The sequence below is a fragment of the Sturnus vulgaris genome, chromosome 12 (genome assembly GCF_052056855.1).
Source record: "Sturnus vulgaris isolate bStuVul1 chromosome 12, bStuVul1.hap1, whole genome shotgun sequence".
NCBI lineage: Eukaryota > Metazoa > Chordata > Aves > Passeriformes > Sturnidae > Sturnus > Sturnus vulgaris.
Genome location: NC_142254.1, coordinates 17,794,985 through 17,821,278, shown reverse-complemented (window position 1 = coordinate 17,821,278; position 26,294 = coordinate 17,794,985). Strand labels below are relative to the sequence as shown.

General features: G+C 38.3%; 1 protein-coding gene across 2 annotated transcripts in view; it reads right to left on the bottom strand.

Moving 5' to 3' along the window:
* The window catches only part of CDH13 (cadherin 13), a 429,361-nt gene that overhangs the window by 238,921 nt on the left and 164,146 nt on the right, over positions 1 to 26,294 (bottom strand). For both annotated transcript variants that reach the window (XM_014874444.2, XM_014874443.2), the window contains exon 4: positions 8,825 to 8,941. In XM_014874444.2, coding sequence (XP_014729930.1) covers positions 8,825 to 8,941 — 117 coding nt within the window. The remainder of the gene's footprint in view (positions 1 to 8,824; positions 8,942 to 26,294) is intronic.

Genomic DNA, 26,294 nt, shown 5'->3' with positions numbered 1-26,294 from the left:
TTTGTTAGACTTCTGATTCTTTAGTCTGATCCCCTGAAAAAGATAACACTTAACTGAGCCAACTTGAGCCTTTTGGATAGTTTTGACCAAATTTGATTAAAAAAATCCAACATACAAAGTTCTTAGAAGTTCCCCAAAAATTGGAGCAATGCAGAGTGAAAAGATCTATTGGCACTTGAAGAGACAGAAAGGAAGAAAGAATTTCCATTTTCCACATGTGTATTCATTGCTTTATCAGGTCAATATTTCCCTCTTGAAATATTGCAAACTTGAAATCCCAGTTTGAAATATCAGGAGGCAGAAAATAATCCCCTTGGTGCTGAGGGGATTATTTAGGGTCATTGTGCTCGAAGTGCTATCATTGGTAAGAGCACCTGGGCTTGTTGCAGAGAAATATTATTTCTAGGAAACCAGCTTTCATCACTTCTATTATCATGAAATACTTGTAATAGATTGTAAATCAGGCTTGAACAAGAATTCTGTTAAATTAATATAGCCCCTGAATTCAAGTTGTAGCCAACCTCAGCTACTTTTACTCTGCTGCTTTTTTTTTTAATTCTAATAAGTAAAAAAATATATTAAGACACATGTTATTGGATTATAGGGATCACTACTACTTTCAATTTCTGAACTTCATTGTTGAACAGATTCATATTATCAAATCCATTCTTGAACTCAACTGGAAATGTAAGCTTAATAGTTTCGTCCCTGCTTTGTAAAAATGAAAAGAAAAACTTCTGAAGCTGTTTGAACCTTGATGAAAATCCTATTTTCCAAGTGCACTTTAAAAGTTTTCCCTAAAAACCTATTGAATAAAGCATAACTTGATATGTACATGATCAGTTTAACTCACACTTCCTTCAAGGGTCCTTTTTTTTCCCACTGCAATCTCCCAAGAGGGTTGGCCTGATCAAAATTCCTTTCCCACTTTGATGGGAGAATTTCAGTCAGCTTCAATGTGCTCAGGGTCAGGCAGGGATACAGGAAAGTGAAATGTTTTAGTGTGTGCTTACAAGACTCCATGGCAGTGCTGAGGGATAAGCACAAGCTTACAAAGACTCAGCTTAAACTGCAGCTCAAGCTAAAGAATATTATTAAAATAATGCTCCAACAAAACTGTGTGAGTATTTTAAGAGTCACTTCAATTCTTAGACAGAATTTGTATAAATATTTATCCCATATTATCCACCTGTTCTTCAGGAATATGACACAGATGGAAACATGGCAGGGAAATAAAATATGGAAGAGCAGCAATGCAATGGACACTTGTGGAGAAAAAAGCAGACTTTCCATTGGCAATGAGAAAAACTCACAGCAGCAATTTATAGATTAAAATGGGAGAAAAAAAACTTAGAAAGTCAACAGCATGACCACAAACAAAGTTTAGGAAAGTCTGGATATGTTGTACAAGCTGGTAGTCATTTATTATTGTGCATCTCTGGAATGAACAGATATATATATATATATATATATGAAGCATGGAGGGTATGAGTCCTGTGCTTAAACCCCAAAAGTGCAAATTCCAATAATCACCATGACTTCATAAACAGCCTGAAAAAATTTGAGAAATATTGTGGTCAAACCAAAAATCTACTCTCTCACTAAGTTATTTAACAGCAATTTGGAAAGCAGGTTAAATCGAAAAAAGTACAGTTCTCTGAATTCTATATTTGCCTTTGTTTAAGCAAAGTTTCAGTGGCAGAAAGTGATTTTTCTCTTTGTGAGTCATTCTAGAGAAAGTAGAGTGGTCAAACTAAACTCTTCTTTTCCAAACATAAGCAAAAGGAAATTGCTTAATATGTGGGATTTTTGTAATTGAAAATTTGAGGTCAACAGTGGAATATTGATTGCAATGAAATAATTTACATTTTTATATATTTGACCCCGAAAGAAAAACAGGTCAATAGAGAAGAATGACATTAACTTCAAAATTACGTATTCCAGAAATCTTTTCCAACCTCAAATTTCCATGATTCTGCCCTATAGACCATACCTTACTTATTCCATTTCTGAATTCAACCACCAGGGCTGCACAATAAGTGATAAAGATGATAAACCAGAAAGGTTAGAAAAAGGTGCCTTTATAGGGCAGCTGGAAAAGAGCACCAGATGTTTTGGAAATGAGGAAATGTTTCCTGAACTAAAACTCAGCTGTCATTATGGATAATAGCATCATACTCCTTTATTCACCCTATTGATCTATTGCTGTACATCACCCTAAAATGTAAGGGAAAAAAAAAAAAAAAGAAACCAGGAATCATCCATGTATGATAAAAGCAAGGGCAAAACACAAAAAGGTTAAAATTCTCTTCAATTAACCATTGAAGAGAATCAGCAGTTAGAGAGAAGGGAGAAAATTACTGTTGTTCCCTGAGTGACAGCTATTTACTCCACCTTACAGATGAGCCATATATAATACATATAATTTTTCCTTCTGGAAATGCTCTGCCAACCATCTTTACTTAATCCCATTCTAACAAGCCACAGCTGGTAATATCAAATTTGTCGCCAGACCAGTCTGCAAAACGCCTTTATTAAAGTCTTTCATTAATGAAAGCACCAAGGTTGACAGTATGACAGTATCTAGTTTGCAAATTGGCAGGGATAAGTTAATTTTGTTCCTAAAATGTCATTCACTTGGATATTGCTTTATATTGTATTATAAACTTGCTAACAACTGACTATAACAAGAAACCAGAGGAATTATTTGGAATGGAGCAGGAAAACAATCAGGTTTGAAGCAGTATGAATCAGTTCACAGCTATCAAATAAATATCTTAATTGATTTAAAGGAAGCTCTGTGGTTGTGTTCCCTCCCCTGACTTTGATATGATGCAGTTTTTATGTTTTCACTGGTAACATATGAACACAGCACTCTGCTAAATAAAGCTGGATAAGTCTGTTGCATCTCTCATCCCACTTAAGATAAAGTGTTACTCTAAGTAGATTTGTAGGAAGAAACTTTACAAATTAAAGGGATTAAGCATACAGAAATCCTGGATCCAAATATCCTGTTTTACCAATCCCAGATTACAGAATTAGGCTCTACATCTTGTTAAGGTTAAAATGTGGCCCTACTAAGAATGCAGAGACCACGTTTTTGCTGAAAACTATACAGCCAACAAGAAAATAGATTCTAGAAACTGGAGAGAGTGTTATTCCAAACAACTGAATTAAAACAACACAGAAAGTCAAGCTGGATAACAACTTCCCATCAGTCAGCCCAGGATATAGAATCATTTTGGCAGACTGTAAAGATGGAAGCTAACAAAAAAACCCCAAAAACAGTCTGGTTTCAAGAAAGCCACAGGGAATGGGGTTAGGGAACAGCAATTCTTATTCTCCATCCCTATTCATTAAATGAAATAGCTGCTATGTCTGAAAATAATCTAAACATTTTAAACTTGAGCCTACAATTAAGTTAGTGTGCCAATGAAAAATGACTTGCCAGGGTTTTATTTCATCTTAGTTACTTTCCATAGGCAATTCACTGGCAGGGCCAGACTTTTTTTCTCACCTCTACCTTAATTTGCAACACAGTTTAAAATTATCAACTTCTGAAATCAAAGTTAACATAAACAGTGTGGCAGTTAAACTGCAGCATACTTTGCTGAACGGCTTTAGAGCAGAAAATCTCTTCTGTTTGCTGCCTTCCTTCAGGTCATTAACATGATTTATTATGAAGCAGGAAATTAGGTACTGGATATATCAATATTGTTCAGAAAATTCGATTCCATCATTGCCATATAACTGCTTTATCTCCAACAAACTTGTAACCATAGTAACTAGATTAGAAAGTATTCCCCTAATGTTTAAAATTCTTTTATTCTTATTAGTAAAACTAAACACTTAAAAATAATGGTAAATTGTTATTTTCCAGTTTTCCAAGGCATTTGCAACTCATGTGTGATTCTTCTGAAAGTCTAAAGTAAACAGGTGTATTTTAACAAATTTTTCCAATAAAATTCTATTAGCTGAAAGAAAACAAATGTGTTCTGTTGGAATTGTTGATGTGAATGTCAGTATTCTTAAAAAAGGGAGAGTTGAAGAGACACCTCTCAGAAAAAGAGACAAAATCTGAAGTGCTGTTTTCACTTAATGGTTTGTTACGACATCAAATACATATCGTTTAATGAGAATTAATATGCTGTAGCTTAATAATTCATGTACTTGCAATGAAAGCTCTTTAATTTAATGGAGTGCTGCTCCTTTCATTACTTTCATTGCTGAGGTAGGTTGGTATTTTTTCCTGAAGGTCAGGAGTGTGCCATTCCTCCATGCAAGCCATGAATTTAATCAGATGTTAAACTCTGACACCTCCAGCCACCCATTCAGTCCCAGCTCAGCAGGGCTTTGCACATTTTCAGGAACACCAGAGCAGCAGGAAAACTCGAGGTGTCTGTTCTGTCAGGATCAGAAGCAACTGTGATCACGTATTTATCAAATTTTGTATTTCCTCTTCAGTACAGCTGTTGGAAATTAATTCCTCTTCTTTGGGTATCAGAAACTTTTCTTTTACTCTTATGCCAAAATTTATATCCATTAGTTATTACACCAGCGTATTCCTTTCACTTAAATCATCTGGATTTACAGAAAATGCTTTTGCTAGGTCGAGCAAATTGAGCTCATATATATTTCTGCTCAATCCTAGACCATAACTTGATTTTTTTCTCTAAACCCATTCTTTGTTTCTTGATGGATTTCAAAGAGCTTTATTTATTGCCTAAGTGCTATTCATAAATAACACCTTTCCACCTGTACACTTTTCTACCTTGTTTGCTTCATGTTTCTATATCCTCATCTGTGGAGATGCCTTTCCCACATGGAATTGTAGACATACTTTAGCAGAATGATCTCCTTATACATCATCAGACTTACTCAAGGAATCAGAATTCCTTGTGTGTCTGCAATTCCATCTTCTCTCTGAAAAAGTTCCTCACCCACTTCTTCAGCTGTCACCACAACATTCTTGTCTTCTGGACAAGTCAAAATTCTTGCTGATGACCATTTCCTCTTTTCTGGCCAAACTCTGGCACAGCACAACCATTGCATTTGATGTGGCAATGATTTAAAAACAAGCAATTGTATATTCAAAAATTAATTTTAAAAATCCAGTCGGTTTTTCCTGTGGACCCCATTTCTTGTTCCATCATGAGAAATACATTCTCTTGTTTCCACATCATTTTTAGTAATTCAAGCAAAGATTCAGGCCAGTAATTGGGATCCAGACCTTTCCCAACAAAGCAGCTGACAAGCACTCACACAGATCTCTCTCGTGGTGTTGGAAGGGTTTTGAGGTTTCTGCACATCATTCTCTTCTCTGTGAGCACACACCATTATTTCCAGACTTGGACACCCATCCTTGCCAGGTCGTTTCCTCCTCCAGTTCTCTTTAAACTTCCTTTCATTTTTTGCTTAATTTTCCAGTGGTACCAAAAAAATTCTAAATTCAGCTTTTATTTCACTGTTGCTCCTCTCTTGTATTTCTCATGTCTTCCTCTAACCTCTAAACCTTCTCTCTAGGTTCTCTTCCCAGGCTGAGAGATCATGACCATCTCTTTTGACACTTGAATTCTTTGCCTGAAGTTTGACATTTTTTACAGCTGCTTCTTTAGTCCATGACAATTCTCTTCTGTGAAGTATGTAATTTATTGTATATAAATAGTTGCACTAAGATAGCCACTCAAAAATAGCAGCTTCCAGAAGCTTTTTACATCCAGTTTTCTTCAGCTTCCTCCCCTCTTTAAGTATTTTTCTACTGCTGCTTTAACAGACAAGATGATTTGCTCCTTGCTTTAAATTCACATCTCAGAGGAGGGAAAAAAACCCCACTTCCTTATAGATCTTAAAGATTTTTATCCTGTTTGCAAGCCTGGACCACTTCCAGTCTTGAGCTTTTGCTGGGGTCAGTCCTGCCATGTAACTGCAGCTACAGCCTGATCAGAGGCAGGAAGTATAGAAAGCTTCTGATCCAAAACACCTGATCCATCCCCACCCTCCTTCGAAAAGACAAAACAGACAAAAAACAACAACAAAAAAGTTCTTATGGGGAAAAAAATAAAGTTTTGGTTTTGATTTATTCAGTCATTTCCTGCAAAGACTCCTGCATACCTCTCTCTGTGTTCTGCCCTTCACTGAGCATAAATTGTCCTGCCAATTTTCACCAGACCACTCATGGCTTCCAGATTTTACATGCCAACAATTGCAATACTCATTCTTATGCAGGACAATTCCTTTAAACTGAAGAACAGAATCCTTGATTTGCCATTTGTCCATCAATAACACGAAGAGCAAATCCTCTGAGCTTGGATAAACACAGTCTCACTTTGCAGATGTCCTCTCCTGATGTGTGGAAAAAGAGCTGGGACTTGTTGAGCATCTCCACAATTCCCTTTGTGCTCTTTGGGGTCTGCATTAGTGTGATGATTAAACTTCAAAAAGCACCATCATCAGTTAAAGAGTGTCAAAAGGTTGGTTTGTAGATGCACAGAACCACCAGTCTAAGCTAGTCTTAGAAACCATTTCCATGGGGTAGTGCAGAATTACCTGCCAGAGGAAGTACAAAATAATCCTGCATCCCACTGTTTTGTACTTCATTTGACTTCATGTGGACAAATAAACTGGAAAAGTAACATATGGAGAGAGACTAACAATTCAATATCATATCCCAGTGCCCCATCAGCAAGACTAAACAAAACCCATCAATAACAGTCAAGAGTTGTAGCCTGGGCCATCTGGTCACAAAGGCCCACATTACCAAGGTTGTATTAAAATGTTTTCATCTCAGTGTTCTCCCTCAGGCACAAAGCATGATATGCAAAAGCTTAAATCCTGCTAAAAGGTGAGACTTCTCCACCTACAGACACAGCATGTCCAGGACAGTTATTTAATTAAGAGCTACCCTAGTGAAGAGTGTGGAAATGGCAAGGCAATAATCCAATTCCTGAGTGGGGACACTGGAGAGCCAGTAACAGCACAGAGAACAGGCTCAACACATGTACTTCCTTGTTAAGCTAAATACTAATTGGAATTCTTATAATTAATTTGAACAAAACACTGTTTTCACTTGTGCAGTATCTCCTTCCTAATATATATATAACAAAACCTCATGAAGGAGTCCTCTCAAATTACTTTTTTTTTTCCTTTATGGTATTGTTTCCTAACTGTGAAATAAAACTCAATTAATTGTTCCCCCCTGCTCTCCTCTTTCCATACATCTGCCCTGCTCCCCACTAGGTGTTAATCAGCATTTCACCTGTTGGCTGCTGCAGTCACTTCCAAACAACCTTGTGCAATTCCAGCCAGCACAGCATGGGGTGGAAAGCAAGAGGAAGTCAGGACACATTAATAAACCACACTGGTCATTTGCTAAAGCAGGGGAAAGGAAGGGGAAGTAAGAAAGAAAGGGAAAATAACACACTGGAAAGCTGACTGCCACATGAACATCCAGACAGGATCACATGGTGGTACCACACAGAACAAGTCATGTCTGAAATTATCACTGTCACCCATTTCATGCAGGCAGGAAAGCTTCACATTCCTTCTCACTTTTGAAATCCTGTTATAACATGCAAATTACTCATTCTCTAGATGTTTTGCTGCTTCCCCAAAACACCATAGAAACCACAGCTAATCTGCAGTGTCCTTCTGCAGGGATTACAGCAGAGCAGAGATGGCAAAGCTGAGGTTCAGGGAAAACCAATGCCCAGCAGGAGCTGTGATCCATCAGTCCAGGTTGTGCCCTGCAAGGCTCCTGAAGATGACCCCCAGAATATCTTGGAAGAGGAAATAAACACGTTCCTCACACCTCACAGAAGTGGGCAACTAAGTGAATTTTCTAAAATTCATGAAGCTATGGAAAGTTGACGATAAATATCTACATTTAAGGGAGGGAGATGAACAACTTTTTCTCCAGTTTGTGCAGGACCTGAAGCAGGTAGAGGAACCAGCACTCTGAGTTAGTACAGACATTCATTGGAGATAGCAACACCTCACAGCCTGTCTTATGACGATTTGTGACAAGTCAAAAAGACCTGAAGTAACTGCTTTTCTTCTCAGCATCAATTTTGTCTGAATTTCTTCCCTACAATCAGTATGTCTGAGACTCCAAACATTTTTATTTATGCTCTGTTCAGCATTCAGTTGCAAATTACCACAGTTGACCTAGAATATGTCATTCCATTATTTTAAATATCTCTAAAATGTTTGTCTCCCCAACACATGCATAATCTCTCTTTCTGTTTGCAATATACTCCAGCCAAATTAATTATCTGAATACCTAAATTACAGCTTTGCTGAAAAAAAAAATTAAATATTGTAAAAATTATGACAGCTCCAAGTATTTCAAGGCACTGATCATTTGCAGTCCCTATAGTTTAAACATTAAACCTGAGGACAGGTTTAATGGGGCCTTTGAAAAAGAACCTTCCAGATGCTCTCACATTTCTGTCTTTGTACATCCTCTAAGGCACTTGTGATCCCCAAGCAGCACTTCAGGAGCAGGAACAAGTCAGGATGACAAGATGCCAGGAAAACTGCAGCACAAACAGGGCCTGATTTGTCCCTTTGTGCCCGAGGAGCCTCAGTTACCACAACTCCCATCTTAAACTACCCATAAAAAATTCTTAATGAAAGAAAGGAACTTCTACAGAGAGACTCAGGCTGCCTGAGATCCAAAAATTCAGTGTTCACAAGCAGAAAGGATGGAAGAGGGTAGGAAGAAATCTGGATTATTGCTACCAGTAATATTGCAGTGATAGGCACTGCAAAACTATAAGAGATCAATTACTTAATATCAAAATTTGATCCAGTTTTGTTGACTTACCTTGCCAACTAATCTGGGGAACGGGGGTCTTTGATTTTCAGGAATTAATATTGGAGTTGCCAAAATAGCCCTTTTTTGTCTTGGAATTCCAAGGTTGCCTTCTAGTTTTAAGATTTCCTAAAAAAGAAAAAGACCTATTAATAAAACATTCCCTTTCCCTTCACATTTAGGCAAAATTACCATGAACCACCAGATTCTAAGTTTAGTTTTATATATTTTTCAGCAATTAATGATAAATATCAAAGCACCTATTTAATCTTTCAGGTTACTGCACTTATTTCAGTGGCAGTAGACAGACCACATTCATTTTGTACTCATGCAAACAAGTTAAAAACTGATGCAAGTGTGTCTATAATCCTAAACTGATAACTACTTAAATCATAAGGTTTTAGCAAGATCTGGTTTACCTTGAATACTTGCACAAGACCAGTAAAAAGCCACACTCCAAATGTCTTTAGAGAATTTTCTCTAAAGATATAAATGATGGTAGACATCATCTATGCTCAGTCAATTCTCAGCCCAGGCTTTCAATCAAACAGAACAGAGTGAATTTGCAAACACAGTACACAGGTAATGAACTCTCAATAAACACCAAGAGCTTGTAACTTCAAATTAGGCACCAAAGCCCAGGTGTAACTTAAAATATGAGCTAGTAGGTTGTTGGTGTTGGATGTTTTGTGTTGGGGTTTGCTTTCTCTTAGAGAAAACTTCATGCTATGCTCTCAGACAGAACAAAAATAAAAGTAGTTTATACACAAGACCTCTTTTTCTGCTGCATTTTCTGGAGCATTTCTTTCTATCTGAGCTTCAGGCAGTTCAGCACTTTATGAGCTGCAGTGAACTCTCCACAGTGGCCTCTGGCCCCTGGAAAACTCTGCCCACCACACCTTTGCTTTCTCTTCCCTTCTGCTTTCTGATCTGCTCAGTGCTCTCCCTGCAGGAGCTGCAGCTTCCCAGAGACCACTCTCCTTCCTTTGCTTCATCCTACAGTCTCTGCAACTCTCTTCTCCAAGCACAATTACTAACAAGGTCAAAAAAAGCCTCTCCCCATCTCCCAAAGCTCTTTCTTGATCCAAGCCCTTTTTAGGAAAAGAAAAAGTTACAAAGAACCCCACAAAATAAACACCCACAAACAAATGAAACAAACCAAAACAAACCAACCAAAAACCTAACAACAAAAAAAAAGTCCAGATTTGTAGTATACTGAGAACTGTGGAACTGAAAAATATTTCAATCACTACTTTTTGTTCAGGTTGTCATGACAGTTTCATAAAACAATCCTGGTTGAATTAAATGTCTAATTCCAGTAAGGCAGCTATATCCTACAGATAACACTTTTCTCTCTTAATACAGAAACTCCTAAGTTTTCAGTCACTTCTGGAATCCATGTTTTTGTTTTAACAACTGATTCTTCATTACACAATGAAAGCTCCAGCCCTAGGCTGTATTTTTATAAAACTTCAAAGCTGAATGAGTTTTCTTGGTGGCACAATCTGGATCCATCAGCCAAGTTCTCCACAGGCTGCTCCTGCCTCCATCTGTGGCCATGTCTCCTGTCTGACAAGCCTCTCACCACAGAACTCTGCTCTACCTCTGCTGCCTTTAGCATCATTTCTCAAATTTGACAACAAACAGGAGCAAGGGAAACTCAAGTTTGCACCAGTTTGCTTTAGTTGTGATAAAGTCAAAGAGCAGTGAGAACCACACAGAGAATCCCTTCTCACAATGTTGCCAATTTTCATAACTTCTTGAGGCTCCCTCTGGTAGAGCTCCCAGCTCTCCCAAAGGCTTTGCCATTTCTCTCTAATCTTTCAGTCTCAAGGCCACTCGGGTCCCCGTTTTTGTCTTTCAACTCCTCTCCCCAAGAGTTTTCCTTAATAAAAATTCATGAGAATGTTCAAGATAAAAACAGTTGAAGTGTCAAACGAAAAGAGCTGAATCCTGTCCAAAGGCAAATGCACAGAGCAGTAAAGCTTCCAAAATCACTTACACAGTAAACACAGATGGGCTGACACGTGCCCGAGATGATCCTGAGGAGCAGCAGTGACTCCCAGGCTGTCCCCAAGGAAATCCCAGTTCTTTGGCTCAGCAGCAGCAGCATTTATCTGGTCACACCTCTCAGTCCTGCTCCTGCTGCCGTGGTTTCCCTTCAGCTCAGGGAGATTTGGGCAGAACTCCCAGGTGTTTGCAAATGAACAAGACATTCGTATTTGCTCTCTTGTGTCATGGAAAGGTTTGGGTTGAAGGGGACCTTTAAAAACCATCTGGTCCCACCTGCAATAAGCAGGGAGAGCTTCCACCACATCACTTTTCTTAGAGCCCCATCCAGCATGACCTTAAATGTGCCACATTTCTTTCTGCTCTAGTTTGAGTAGAAAAGGAATTTCCAGATTGTTCAACATCTATGTCTCATAGTTTTGGTAGCCATAGACCCATAAGCAATTATCTCATCACTTTCCCATGACAGGTTATCCTTATTCTTTCCCAAAGGTTCTCAAATGGAAGAAAAACACAAATTATATTCAGGGAGTCATTAATATAAAGAACTGGAGTCATTAATATAAAGAAGTGAATCTCTAAAGGAAAGAAGTAGGGTGGTAAGACTTAAGGCCTTTAAGGCCAGATTTCTGAGCAGAACTTTAGAACAAAACAAAAAAATAGAATTATTTTCTTTTGTTTCTAACACAATTATTCTGTTTCGTGGAGAAGGAAGTTCTGCAGATTAGGCACAGAAATGTAAGTACTTCTCTGAGTGTGCTTCATATTCAAATCTCTCTGTATTTTTCTAAATAGTGATTTCTTCATGATGATTTCTTTCTTATCATCCCCTCGTGTCTAACAGCAATGACTGATTAAATGAGTGGCCAAAAGCATCACTAGGGAATGCAGGTAAGCAGAGGAGAAGAAAAGGTCAAGAGTACTTCACCAACACATTGCATAATTCACTGCTGCTGTTTGTGGTTATCATAATGATTTCCCCATTTTTAAAGAACAGGAAAAAGGAAAAACATTTTGCTTAATTCCAAGCAGCTGCAACTGCAGGTTTGATCCTCACTCAGTGTAAAAGCAGAAGCCAAGGAATCTGACAAATGTGCACTTAACACCTGACTCAGCAGTTCAAGCACTGATAACACTCATTCATCGATGGATATATTGTACATACAATAATTTTTAATGGATTCATCTATTTGATTTCTTGGAGAAGCAACTCACAAGGGATATAAAATTACTCCAGGTAGAGTTGGTAATTTTGCTTCAAACTTTCCTAAAATATCAGGCAGGAATTGTCACAGGAGTGGTTTTTTGCACCTTGCCATGTGTGACCCCCACACAGGAGTTCTCCATCATCTTTCTGGAACCAGCTGGTCAAAACTGCAGTGGCTACAGCAACTCCAGATGAGTATTTTTGTGCCAGGAGAGGCTGGAATGGCCTGTCCCAGGTGTGTGTGTCCCACCAGCACCCACAGAGATTCTGGCTGTGCTCACATCTGCTTCTCCCACAAGTGCTGCCTTGTATGAAATAGAGGAACATAAAAGTGTCTGTCCACAAACACCCAACCATAGGGTGGGTGTTTAAAATTTAATATATATAATATTGTTAATATGTGCCTACCTTAAAAAAAAAGTACACCAAACCAAAAAATTCAACCTTTTTGATTATTTTTGGTGGGTTTTGTAAACAAAAATGGTAAGAGAGAAATCTTATAAAGTTAGCTATTTTTACTGCTTAACTACAATTTCATGTCTGTGACCATTGTAGTTCAAATGGTCAATGAAATCTACTTTTCATGGTCAGTGGATTATGATCAGAATCCAACTATTATTTCCTTGCCACCATTCCATAACCAACTTTTGCACCCTCTTTTTGGCATCTTTAATTTCCCTTTCTAGACATGGAGTCAGCTCAGCCATAATTGAGCTGATTCACTGGCAATAAACTTTGATTTCCTGTTCCCAATAAAAAAGCACCAAACACGGCCTCCTCATTTTTCCAGCATTTTGGAAAAACTTGAATTGAGAGATTCCAGTCTGCCCAAGTTACAGTGTCATGCAAGTTGCAATTTCCTTACATCCTTCAAGAGCTCTCCTCTTTGTTTGTTTTTCTTTCTTTTTACCAGACCTTCTAGCAGTGCTAGAATATTTGAATGAATGGCCTGGTCACTCTCCAGCAGCACAAACCATTACTCTTGGCAAAGAAAATTTCATTAGAACTTGTCATGGGAATAGGGTGGCTGAATTCTGGTATTGATTTGTTGCAAGAAGGGCTGGAAACACCACTGGGGTGACAATCTGTAATCCACTATGGTGACCAAAAAAGTGATTGAGTTTCTTGTCATTTAGTTGGTCTTATATACTAAGGTTGATGGTATAAAATGAGGTCAGCCCTAAATACAAAAATAAAATTAACTGGATGCATGTTGCAAGCAAAGTTCACCTGAAATAGGGAATGGGGTGGGGTAATCTGAGGTGTATTGGTCTCCCTACAAAATAACATCACAAAAATGCTGAAAAACTAGAACTCTTTGCAGGTGAGCTTAAGAAATAATTTTTATATAATTCCCAGTTGAAATTTTAAATCATGCTGTAGCACTTAATTCCTTTATTTATGTTATTTCTATCATCATAATATTGTTATCATCAGCAGTATTGAAGTTAATTATTTCTAAAATATATGCCTAAACCAGAAAAATATTTTCCCATGTTGGTAGTAATATAAAAAAAAATCTAAGAAATGTGCTGGAATTTTAAGTTAATGAACAACTGTTTAAACAACTAATGAACTCAATGAATAAATTTAAGAAATGTAAAGGTCAATGGCATTCACACAAACATCTGCTCAAAAGTAGTCTGTCCACAATGCCCATAAATGTCACCCTAAAAATCACTTAGTGCACTTGGGAAGAACAAACCCAACTAAAATGCAGCTGGCTAAGGGGAATTGGATATTTCAGAGGAAAAAACTTCCAAGCTGGGGATGCCTGGTGAGATACAACATGTGGGTAATGGAAATTGCTGGTGAAACTTGATTTAATTAGGCTGGGTGTTCCTGCTCCTGTAATTGTTCTGTAAGAGGAGAGGCAGAGCCTCACACTGCCCAGGTTCTGACATATCTGCAGAGACACTTGGTGACCTCAGCCCTCAGCTTTGCTCCTGGGCCCTCCACCTGCCTGGACCAGAGGTATTTTTATAGGATGGAGGCTCCTGTTATCTTTAGAGGAGTCAACAACAGAGGTGAAAAAAGCTATTCTTGTTCAAACCACTTGGTCACGTGTAAATCAGAACCATTTTAATGCTGATATATTCCAGAGTTTTTTTGGTACATAGGTGACAAAACTATAGTGGAGACACATCTGAATTTTTACTTTGTGAAATAATTCATTCAATTTTTGCCCTGAACTTCTGCAGTATATTTTGTGATGGAAAAGTCCTGTTTCTGTTGAGATATAAGTTTCATTTATCTACACACCTACCTTATTCTGTGACAGGGAGAAGTTTTTTTTAAGAAGAAAACAAACTAAGTACCATTCACTTTGCTTTAGCCACAGGAGTTACCTGCACTGAGAATAATAAACTCTTCTTTTAAATTAACATTTCAATCTTTTTTTGTCACCATTTAGAGAATGTTATTCTCATTCTGAAGCATATGTGAATCACCCCCTCTTACTGGAAATCTCATATTGGTTCAACACTGCTCATTAAATATAATGAGGTGTCCCCTATACACAAACAACCAAATATGCTCTGACTGCCTCATCTGTCAAACAGCACTGAAATACAGGCTGGAGGAGAAAGACAATGGCTGACCTTATGCCTCTGTCTTCACCAGGATACATTAGCAACACATCACTTATCACGGGTAAAAATACCCTTTTCTCCATCCCTACTGTGCTTACACGTGTAGCAGAGCAAACAAAACCAGACTGCTTTTACAGCAGGCCAGGAGAAATGAAAAATTCCTAAAGATCCCAAAACCTCCAGCACCTCAAATGTAACTTTGATTTTTTTTATGCCATTGCCTAGGCCTAAAAGCCTTAAGAAAAGTGTCCTGTAATAAAAACCTACATTAAAAATAGAGGGTTTTGGTGTGGTTTTTTTTCATTTAATGAAATCATATGCTTTTGGGTTAGGTACCAAATTGTTATTGAAAATAGAAACACAATGGAGATCTGAAGTAATTAAAATCTTTCAAAAATCGGATTCTTTTGAGACATAACCAAAGCCACGTGGAAAATACATTTGCACAGCATGGACACAAGGCTTTAACTTATTTCAATATCTATCTTAAATACCTCATTTCTCTGCTTATATTGGAGGAACTCAAAATTCAAGAGTCCTTTTAACACTCAAAAAGGAGAAAGAACACACGGACCACAAATCTCAGTTCTAGGACATGATAAATGAGTTAAAGAAGAGTTTTTTGTGGGGCAATAACTCAAGTGAAGCTTCAAAATCTGCAGATCAGCAGCACACAAATGACAACCCCAAATGTGGAATAACACAAGCAGCCATGAACAAGCAGTTCCATGTTTCCCTCCTGGGATATAAGGACAATTTCTAATGAAGTTTATTATGTAAAATAAATATTATTCATAGCAGAAGTTGTTTTACCTTGGAATACCAGCTTTCTGTGTCTTGCTGCAGGGCAGCCAGCTGTAATTGTGTGCAGAAAACTAACACATTTTATATCCTTATTCTGGGCTTAAATGCTATGGAATTCACTGCATATATAACAGTGCTGCACAAAAGCAATTCCATGATACCCTGAAGCAAAAATAGTGTATGTTAGAGCCATGTGTGCTGTTAAACGATTGAGCAGCTGCAGTTCCAGGCCCCTGTCTGAATGGACACATAAGCCACATTTCTTCCCCTGTACATTTTGGTCACTTGACCCCTGGCCAGGTGCATCAGCTGGGCACCTCCACATGAATATTGCTCTTTGCACAGCATTAATCACATAGAGGAGACCCAGTTATGGGTAAGTTTCCGTTTACCTTATGCTGAAATACAAAAACAAAACAAAACAAAACAAAAAATTTTAAGAGTGTGAAAAGTCTGTTCCTAGTTGGAGTGAGTTTAACTGGGAGGGACTTTCAATAATTTCCATTAGAACTGGTACTCTCTTGCATGTATAATATTACCTGCTCAACTTCCTTTCTCCTTTCCTGCTCTACTAACTGCTAGCAAAAATAATTTAGCCCAAGACTGCAGAGCAGGGCTGCATTATGTTTAGATCACAATAAAAAAGTCTGGGTCTATTCTATTAGACCCGACTATGCATGCAGGGTGCTCTCCAGAGCTGCATTCCTGAGCTTTCCCGCACACGAGCTGCCAGGCTGACAAATGAAGCTGTGGTCTGTGATGAAGACAAAATGCCCACTTAGATCCAGGCTTCAGCAAAGCTCCTCAGTCACCAGGCTGGATTTCAAATTTGGTTGAAAGAAGAAATGTTAGTGCATTAATCCACTTCACTTCTTGATCCAGCTACTCGGAACAAATTAATTAACAGGCATTAACTGAGTCCAAAAAGTTGAAATCATTGTGGATTAATCCACTTCACTTTTGGGCTGTAGTTTTACTCTTCAACACAAATTAACAGGCAGTAACTGTCCGACAGCAGCAGCTTAACTCTGTTGTGTGGCACAATAAAGAGACAGAGCTGTAGTGCCTTGTGGACAGCTTTTCATTATCACCTGAGTGCTGCTGGGCTCCGTGCTGCACTTTGGCTGCATTTCTCAAAGGTGAGAATACAAGACCTAAACATGCCCTGTGTTATTTGTTCCCACCACAGTGACCCAATTAAATTCACAGGACAGTGCCTCAGTTCTAAACTTTTCATTAGTCTGGACAGTCTCAAAGACCCACATAGTGTTACTAAAGCAGAGAGCACCCACTTGAAGTTCTGACTTAGATGAAGGGTGTCTAAAAATTCACATACAATAAACCAAGTTTTAAAAAATATTAATTCCAAAATATTAAAAAAAAAAAAAACCTCCTAGTCATTCACTCAAATTTGACTTCTAGATTTAATTTCTGCAGAATTTATAAAATACAGTTTTGCTGTATCTGTTTCAGAGTGAGGAAATCAAAGCACAGCTTTTTTTTGCTTTTTTTGTGATTCCCACAAGAAAAGTGAAACATGCAAGATGGAGACCCAGACACAGACTTGGACATCTTTGTGGATTCTCACACTTCTCCTTAATCACATGCTGGCAATTAAGTCTGCTTCAGGAAATTCAGAGAGTGTACCTGTCAGGAATCAGAGGCAAATTAATTGCTGTACTGGAACAGATCAATGATTCATGAGCTGTAACATCAAGCTGCTAACAATATTAATTGCCACATACTTCAGGGAGAAGAGCCTAAAATGGCAGGAGTCATAGTTTACAATGGTTTGAATATGTTTTTTTCTAGATTATAGCTGCTGAAACTAAAGCCAAGTACACTTTACAATACATGAAATGTGACATCAGAGTTCCCAACTGTAAATCATTCCAATTCATATGTTTGAATCTGAGCATCTTGCCCTAACAACCTGCAGCCAGAGGAGCACAGAAATATTTATATTCCTTAGTTCACACCTGCTGACCTTTAACTGAGCATCTCCATGGTATGAGAACAGTCCCCACCTACACAAACACCAAGTAAACAGGTTTTATTACAGTTTCTTGGCCAAGAGAAGACAGATCCAGACTTATTTCCTGCATGTCATTTGCCTGGCAACTCCAGTGCTACTTGTTTTTATGGCATTGGCCATGGGCTTCCCACTCTGTGTTTCTGAGCAGTGGGAAGCAGAATCCAAGATTATTAAAAGGAAATGATGCTCTCAAAGCTGTCAGAGCAGGGCTGGAGTGTGCCAGTGCTCCTTGTTAACTGCAGTGCAGTGACTGAGCAGGGACAGCCAGCCCAGCAGCCACAGGGGACAGAGCAGACACAGCTTCTGTGTTGTTCTAATGATTGCTCCCACAGACCTTCCAGTGAATGCTGTTATTTTAGCACTCCACAGATCTGAAAACCCTGCTCAGGTCTTGATTTCTAATCCAGTGTTTCTGAGGAAGAAATGATACATTCAAATGTGTTCAAAAGCCTGGGATCTGACCAAAAGAGATTATCCACCCCTTTATTTCCACTTTACCTTTTTGCTCATATTTCATATTTGTTCAGTTCTCTCAGATAAGTTCTATTTTTATCTATATGCATTTTCTTGCTCCCAAAGTAACTAAAGTCATTAAAGCCAGACCTGTGATGTCTGCTGCCTCTGCTGACATACTGGAATTTAAACAGGACAATTCCAGAACTGAAAACTTGGGTTCTCACAGCTTGAGCTAAATCAGCAATATTTCTCTACCCCTCATGGTTATCCATCATGCAGCCAGCCCCAGAAGAACCTCGAGTGGACTGTATTGAAATATCTTTCAGAATTTGTAAGATGGATGCTCCAGTTCTCATAGCACATGCCAGGTACAAATGTGCTCTCTCCAAACGTGACCAAAGCCCACCATGTGTGTCAGAGCAGGCACGGCGTGCTGCCGCTAGAAAGTGCAGAATTTCCAAGGAATGTAAGAAAATTAATTCAACTCTGTATTATTCAACTTTCTTCACACCATTCCCTTTGGTGTCCCAGCTCCAAAAGCAAACCTTCAGCACTGTGCTTGGGGGTCTGGCTGCTCTTGCCTGATCATTGCACAGAGCACTGGAGCACAGTATGACTTTCTTAGCCTAAAATAGCTTTATTTTCTGGAGCTATCTAATAGAGACAAGTTAATAAATTGCAGCATTCCTAATTGGATACATTTTTGGTCCTGTTTCAGTTTACAAACTGTCCATTAGCAGACCTTGAAATCTGTGAACAAATACATTATCTACCATTATACGCAAGTTTTTCAGATGAGTAATTTTTGATCCTCAGATTGCTCAGGCAGTTGCTTGGAAACATTTGTCTGTATTAGTTACACAAGTCATGTGGCATTATTTGTCTTTTCAGATTGGATGGCTTCCGTGAATAAGCAACAAAGCATGAAATGCAAATTTCATGATATAAAATTCAGAACTTGCTTTTGGCAAGGATTTGATTTATTACATTTAGAGCACAAGATGAAAACAAAAAGGTTATCTCTATGATCTGAATGGCTTGACGGGAAGTGATGCCTGTGCCACTTGGAGGAGTAATGGCATAAATTACAAAACCAAAAAAAAATTTTAGAAAGATGGAATGAGGTTTGGAATAGTCATGCTGTGGAGAATGAACCCATGCAATGGAAATGCTCCTGTTGATAAGTACTTTCCAGGGAATGGTACTTTTCTAGATTAAAACATAGGTGGGTAGGTCAGAAAATTCAAGGGAGCTCAAGTGAACTATTATTTTTCTTATTTTAGAGTTTTAAGCAAGCAAAGAAATAGAAGCAAGTAGTTTTGTTCATATTGATGGTAACAGCCTGGTATCATTCAATGAGACTGAAAAAAGTATTCATTGGTATTTCACTGTACATTATATAAAATACAACAGAGTCATTTTTCTGCTGATTCTATCAGTATGAGGGAATTGGAAACTCACACATTTTTGCTTTTAACTTTGTAAAAGAACACTTGTATTTCCCTAAGTGTTTCTGCACCGATAGTAATGATTTTTCCTCTCTATTGGATGCAACAATTTATAAAAGTGAAATCATTGGTTCGAAATTAAATATAGAATTTTACCAGCAGAGGCTGGGCCTTTCAGTTGAAGAGAACCAAATATGGTCAAACAATGTTACTGAGCACATTCAGACTGTGATCCAGGCTACTTCTACCAACTATAAATCTCACATTCAAAGTATAGCCAGAGTCCTGAAGACCGAACCTAAGAAACCCTGAAGGAGGAAATAGTGCTAAAACAGTGAAGAAAAAGTTAGAAAATAACAGGAGGGTTTTTTTCCCCAATAAAAATTTAAACCCAGAGTGCAAGGGCAGTAAAAATCATTTTCAAAGAAGAAAATATCTCTGAAGTTTTTCCTGAATTCTGGTGCCACAAGCAAATATTAAAGGGTTGGGTCTGATTTTTAGTGACACTTGTGATAGGTGACAGAACCAAATCCCACTGCTAATTAGGTAAAGTCTCTGACTAGCTTTCCTGGTACTCCCAGGATTTTCCTGGTACTTTTCAGGCTGGCATCTTTGCTAGGAACAAATGCCAGTGGGTCCCAAACGACAGCCAGTGCCTGACAGCTGCAGCCTGACTTCAGACCAAAATATTTGTGCCACCCATGATTTAAAACAGGCTCAGTTTTGAGTGGACTATGAGTAAACCATGATTAAGTTCAAATCCTTCTGCTGGCAGAGACAGCCCTGAGTGTGTGTGAAATATGGGTGTGCAGTCCTTGGTTACTGTTTAATGCTCTGTCTCATAAATCCCAGCAAAGGAGCTCCACAGAACCAGCCAGGAGTGGTGTCACACCCTGAGCACCTCTCAGAGTGCACTCAGATGCCAAGGGGTTATTAATGAACTGTTCAAACACTAAATATTAACTTGTTCTGAAAACAAAGACATCAATTCGTATTTTAACAAAACCAAATGCTCCAGTAATCCCAAATTTCTCCACTGCGTGCTAGGTTTGTATAAAAAGTCACACATTCCTTAAATGCCAAAGAATCGCTTTTTTGTCTCCATCCTTTCTCCAACACACATCTCAGTCAGATCATGCTCATCCATTTTCAACAGCATGTTGTTCCCTTCATAATTGCATACAGAAACTTGCTTTAAGGAGTATGAGCTTATAAATCACCACCCTTTGCCTGTGCTTAAATCAGGCATAAAAAAAAAAAAAAAAAAAAAGAACCAGCATCCTAGGCTAAGATTAAAAGCTGGATTCATATTAAAGAATGGGGCCTTTTTACCATTGAAACTGAAGCTGTAGATTATTCTGTGCTGATTAAGTACTACAGTGGGCAAAGGACTTTCTCATAATGAACACTGCTGTAAAACAATTTATCTACAAGAAAGGAAACAAGTTTGCATAATCCATTTATGGTTGATTCAGCTTTAGAGGAATTTGTTATATAAATATATCTCACCCTGGGGAATTGCTTTGCCAAAATAACTAATGAAAGTGTTTGAACAACTTAACACTGATAACTAATAGGATTTTTCAGTATCACAATGGAAAATGACACCTTCCCATGTACGTTAACCATCACATCAGTAAGAGACAAAAACTTGGCGAACTCCACGAGCCAAGCACATCAGAAAGTAGAAAATGAATTAATTAATTGACTCAGCAGATGCAAAATTGCTAAGCTGGTGACATGTTTTAATTGAACCTCAAAAGATGTTTAGCAATGCTTCCTTAAAAAATATTCCATAGCTCAGTAATTAGCAGTTTAAAAAAATCTGAATTAATAGTTCAATTGTTCAAGTGACATCACTAATATTCTGCTATCATGCTGGAATGTTTGAGTAAACATTATCAATCCCATTATGTTGTTATCCACTTTGCTGGCAATCTCAAGTAATGTTTAAAGTTTAGGTGTCAATATTTAATCACCAAGAAGGATCACAAGCTCATCAATAATGCCTTGCCAACTGCAGTCCCCTAGAGACTTAAAACTTACAGCCAACCTCACCTGCTTTTGTGGTCACATAATTATTTTTATTATGCTTTGTGGCAATGTTGGCTGCCAAAAAAGGTTGTCCTAAAATCCCAGTGTGACAAAAATCAATTTTCAGATGCAAATGAGGGTGCCATAGGTGACATTTTTCATACCCAATAAATTGCCTGTCTGTGGCTTTGAACTAATGGACACATAAACAAGAGAGATTGGTGCCAAGGTATTGCATTATAATCTTAGTGAAGTTTTATGAGGCTCATGCTACAGGATGCAAAGGGAAAATAAAACAGAGGGAGGGGGCATGAACAATTTGAGGAAACCTGTAAGAATTGATAGAGTATTTTTTTTAATACAGTATTTTCTTTATTTTTTTTCCTGAGCTCTGATTTTCCATCTAGGTACTTCTGCCCTCCTCTCCTTCCTCCTTCTTTTATTTTTAATTTTAGGACTCTTCATGACCCCTTCTGTGTGTCACAACTTTTGTGTCATTATGATCCTACACTTCTCTTCTGCTCTGTCCCTTACTCATCTTCCCTATTTCTCTCCTAGAAAATTTATGCAAACAGAATTTCTTCCTGTCGTTCATTATTAATTCTGACAGCTCTGTGTCCATCTATCTCCACCTCCTTGAGGTGATATTTAAACTTTCTTTAAAAATCCAAGAAATGCACTGAAACTCGGATTATCTTTCGAAACAACAAAGAGTTTAAGTGAACTCTGCTCCTGTCAGGCATGGCTACACTTCCACAAGGATATCTGCATTTGCACCAAACAAATAGCTGGGATTTCATTGGCTTGTCTGAAGCTTATCCTGAATAATCACAAAATTCTTGAGCCGGAAAATTTGGGTTGGAAGCCCTGAGAGATATTTACCCTTGCAATACAAATAGAAACAAGATAAAACCAATATTTTTATGCTATGTTGATAGTATTGTTTCCAATTGTAGATGAAATGAAAAATATGATTGCATAATAGCTTTTCAAGCATCTTCAAAAGATTTAAGTAAAGTTCAAATCTTAAGCTTTTGAAACTTTAATCTTGGAATAAGGAACAATCTTTTTGTCATTTCACATTCCTCTTCTGTTAGGAAAACATGAATGATACTAAAATGACAAAGAAACAAATCCTCCATCAGACTTATCCCCATGCAAGAGCTGAATAATAATTCTGGGGAAGGATCTGAAAAATACTCATTTCAACCTCTCATCCTCTCGTCTTTAATAAACAACATTATTGCTGCTGATTCTCCTTAGCTGTCTTTTGAGCTCTGTTTGGGTAGAAGAGAGGAAAAGGTACTTTTTCTGTTGCACATCTCATTCCCTCCTCCTGCAGAATCAGAGCCCTCTGAGGCCAAGAAACCACTGCTCCTTGTCTTTGCCCATCAGCAAATCACGTTCAGAGTGGGAGAAATGTTGGGACAACGCTCCCAGGCACAGGGGGGATCGCTGGGGTGTCCTGTGCAGGGCCAGGAGCTGGGCTTTGATGATCCCAGTGGGTCCCTTCCAATTTAGAATATTCTGTGATCGTCAGCATGACAGCGAGGCAGAGCTGGTGTCTCAGACTGCGCAGGCACAGCTCAGTAAATACAGTTAAACTTGTGTTTATGCCACTGCTCTGGCTGGCCAAACACCATCAGTGTATTCCCCAGAGACGAGAGTTTATTCCCATTGCCACAGCAACCCCGGGCAGGGCGTGCAGCTGCAATCCAGGGCAGAATGCCACAGCCCTCCCCAGGCTGCTCCCCTGAGAAGAGAGCCCATGGTGCACAGTATGGAACATCCTGTTCCCTGCCTTTTATGGCCACCACAGACATTTGCAGCCCAAGGCAGAGAATATCCACGGCTTCTCTCTCTTCCATCACTCCACTCCTGCAGGACTTGTTAGTCGTGCAAACATTTAGAGAGTCTTTAATTCCAAAAGTCCACAAGTGACTTCAGTGGCCAAATCCCCTGGTCAGATTAATTATCTCTACCACTGCTGGCAGCGAAGGAAGTGTCTGATAGAAAATCCCCAGGTGGTGGAGAATTAGCTTCTAGTAAATTTACACCACAGAGCAGTACCACAGTCTGCTCCTCCTCCAAAGCACCAAAGGTACTTCAGAGTTGTTCACACTACAGGTTGGTTTCAATGTAAAACTCGATTTTACAGTTTTACAGTACTTCTGGAAGCAGCTTCAAGTTGTATGGCTAGAAGAAATCTACCCTTAAGGCTACAAAAAAAGATTTTATTTCTTGGCGAGATTTGATCAGCTCATATCTCCCAGCAGCAGGACATACCAGCCAAAATATCAATTCACATTCACCAATTTAGCCATGTGAAACAACTCCAAAACCAAACTTGGAATAACTTCTTAGATACCAGGTATATTAATTGAAATTGAGAGTCAAAGGCGTAGAAGAAGTTCAGGGAAAAAGTGTTCTGAGAGCTGATTCTACAGTCCTGATCTCTACTGCCACTGTCCAAAGCCATTAATTTATACAAAAAGTTAACTTAAACACAGATTATATAAGGTAGCATAGTTTTACCAATCTTTATTCAATATAGAGCCCTAGGACTCAGTGAACTTTCATTTCAATCGTATTCCACCTGTAAATATTAAAGACTAAAAAATACTGGGATAAATGGATGTAGACTTGCTTAAAAGTTCTATAAATAGCCCTCTATTATGTCACTTTTCCAAGTGTCTGCTTTGTTGACAGTCACTTTATTCCAGTTTCCCTGTAGTGAACATAAAACAGTCACCTAAAGAAAACCTTTCGTAATTAGAACAAGGCAGGTACTAAACCTATCCTGTGGCTTATCTCTGTATTTGTAGCTGGAGTTCATTAACTTGTCAGCACTGATTCCTTTTGAATAGGAAAATGAAATGAAAAAATGACATGCAAATCAATATCAACTGTTAAGCCATGTTCTCATTTAGCACAGTGTCAGATATGAAATATTGAGAATCAAAATGAAAATTTCTGGTGGAAAAACATGCTTAGTGTGCCATTTTTATAGGACAATTATTACAGTGAATTAAAGTACTTGTCATCCCATGATAAAAGTTACAGGGTGAGGAAAGTTAAAAGAAAATCTAAATTTTTCGGTGTTTGTTTTCAGATTTTTTTAAACATTAAGCTTGATAAATGGAAGAAGCATTTAGGAATGTATAATTCATGCTTATTAGTTGAGACAAAATCCATGTAGTACATTCACATATATTTAGAGAGAGAGACATCTGCTCAAATGAGTCCCACAGAACTCTGCATTCCATCACAGTTCCACTGATATTTTCGAAGAATACACTTCACACATATAAATCTCTTATCAGAAAATTACAAATTAGTCTCCTTGGACCAGATAATAATGATGCTAACGGGGTGCCAAAGATCAGAGGAAATTTGTTGGAGATGAGCACAAGGTAAAGGCAAAGATCTGCTTGGATCTCCTGGTTTGAGTTGAATTTCTTATTACCTCCCTAGGGAGAAGCCAAGGCAGGCAGCAGCACCTGGAGAACTGCAGGGCACATGCAGACCTCCAGGATGCCACTGCACGTGGCCCTGGAGCTGGGCTCACATGGCAGCACCGAGCAGATGGAATAAAGTTCAACCATGCACTGGAACAGCCTCGATCTCTGAATTGCTGAGTCTCCAGCAGTGAAGGCAAAAGGTTCTTATCACCCTGCACCCAAACACCCCACCTTTAATGTGCTTATTGAATAACTCCATTTTCTGCAGCGATCAGACACAGAGAGGAATCAAAGTGAAGATTGTCAGTAGCAACACTTTTTCCTTTTGCCCAGCTTGGGTTTTCTTCTGGAAGCTCTTTGCTGTATTTCCTGCGTGTATTTCCTAACAATCTTTCTCAGTGCTCCAATACTGCAGTGACATGAAGGAGAAATGCCAGTGCAGGAGGTTTTTGCTCTCCTTTCGTTCTCCTAAGCACACACCCTCACTGGAAACCAGAGTCTTATCTTCCCACTGTCTCGACTCAAGGTTAATTCATGTTATTTTCTCATTTTATAGTTTTAAAGAATGAGTTTTAATCAAGCCACTTATCTAATTCACAATTGTTCAGAAACATATTTTCCATTAATAAAATGATCCTAAGTGCAGCCTAATGCATTGAGTGCCAACAAAAAGAAAAGACACAATAATTACCAGCACTGACAAGGAATTTGGAAAGCTATTAAACAAAACCACTAATTTCTCTGCCCCAGTCCTCCAACTATAACTCTCCCATATTTTTATACCCCTAGAAGCTACAGTAATTATGTCCCTCAAGTAAACCATCTACTTTTCTGTGTAGTAGACAAAAATTACAAGAATCCTTTCCCTTTTGTACCTCTAATATATTCCCCATTTTTTCCTCTAATTGAATTAAATATGACACGTTAAAGAAGGAAACATTTCCATTTGGAATACAGATAATTGAACTTTTCTGGCAGATGTTAAATTTAATAAACATCATAGGACTGAACAGAATCTCCTTTATGTTATTTACAAATTTGAGATATAATTTTAAAGTAATTACAGTCAGTACACAAAATCTGGGATTAAAAGCCACTGAATAAATGCGAAACTTCTAAGATCCTCTGAAGAGCTGCTTGATCAAAAAAACATTAATTTTGCAGGGATTCAGCTAAAGGCAGAAGCAACATTAAAAATAACTGAAGAGGCTTTTTTCTCCTGTTTCACAGACACAAGATATAACTGGCAGACTGTGACTACCCACTAACATTATGCACAATTAATATTGCATATATCAACTTGATGCTAATAGTATCCAATAGAAAGGACCATACCATATGATAGTCCCACTAATGCATTCAGCTTTCCTGGCAATTAAACAACATGGAAGCACTAACAATTAACATCAAGGTCACCCCCAGATAAATTTTGATTT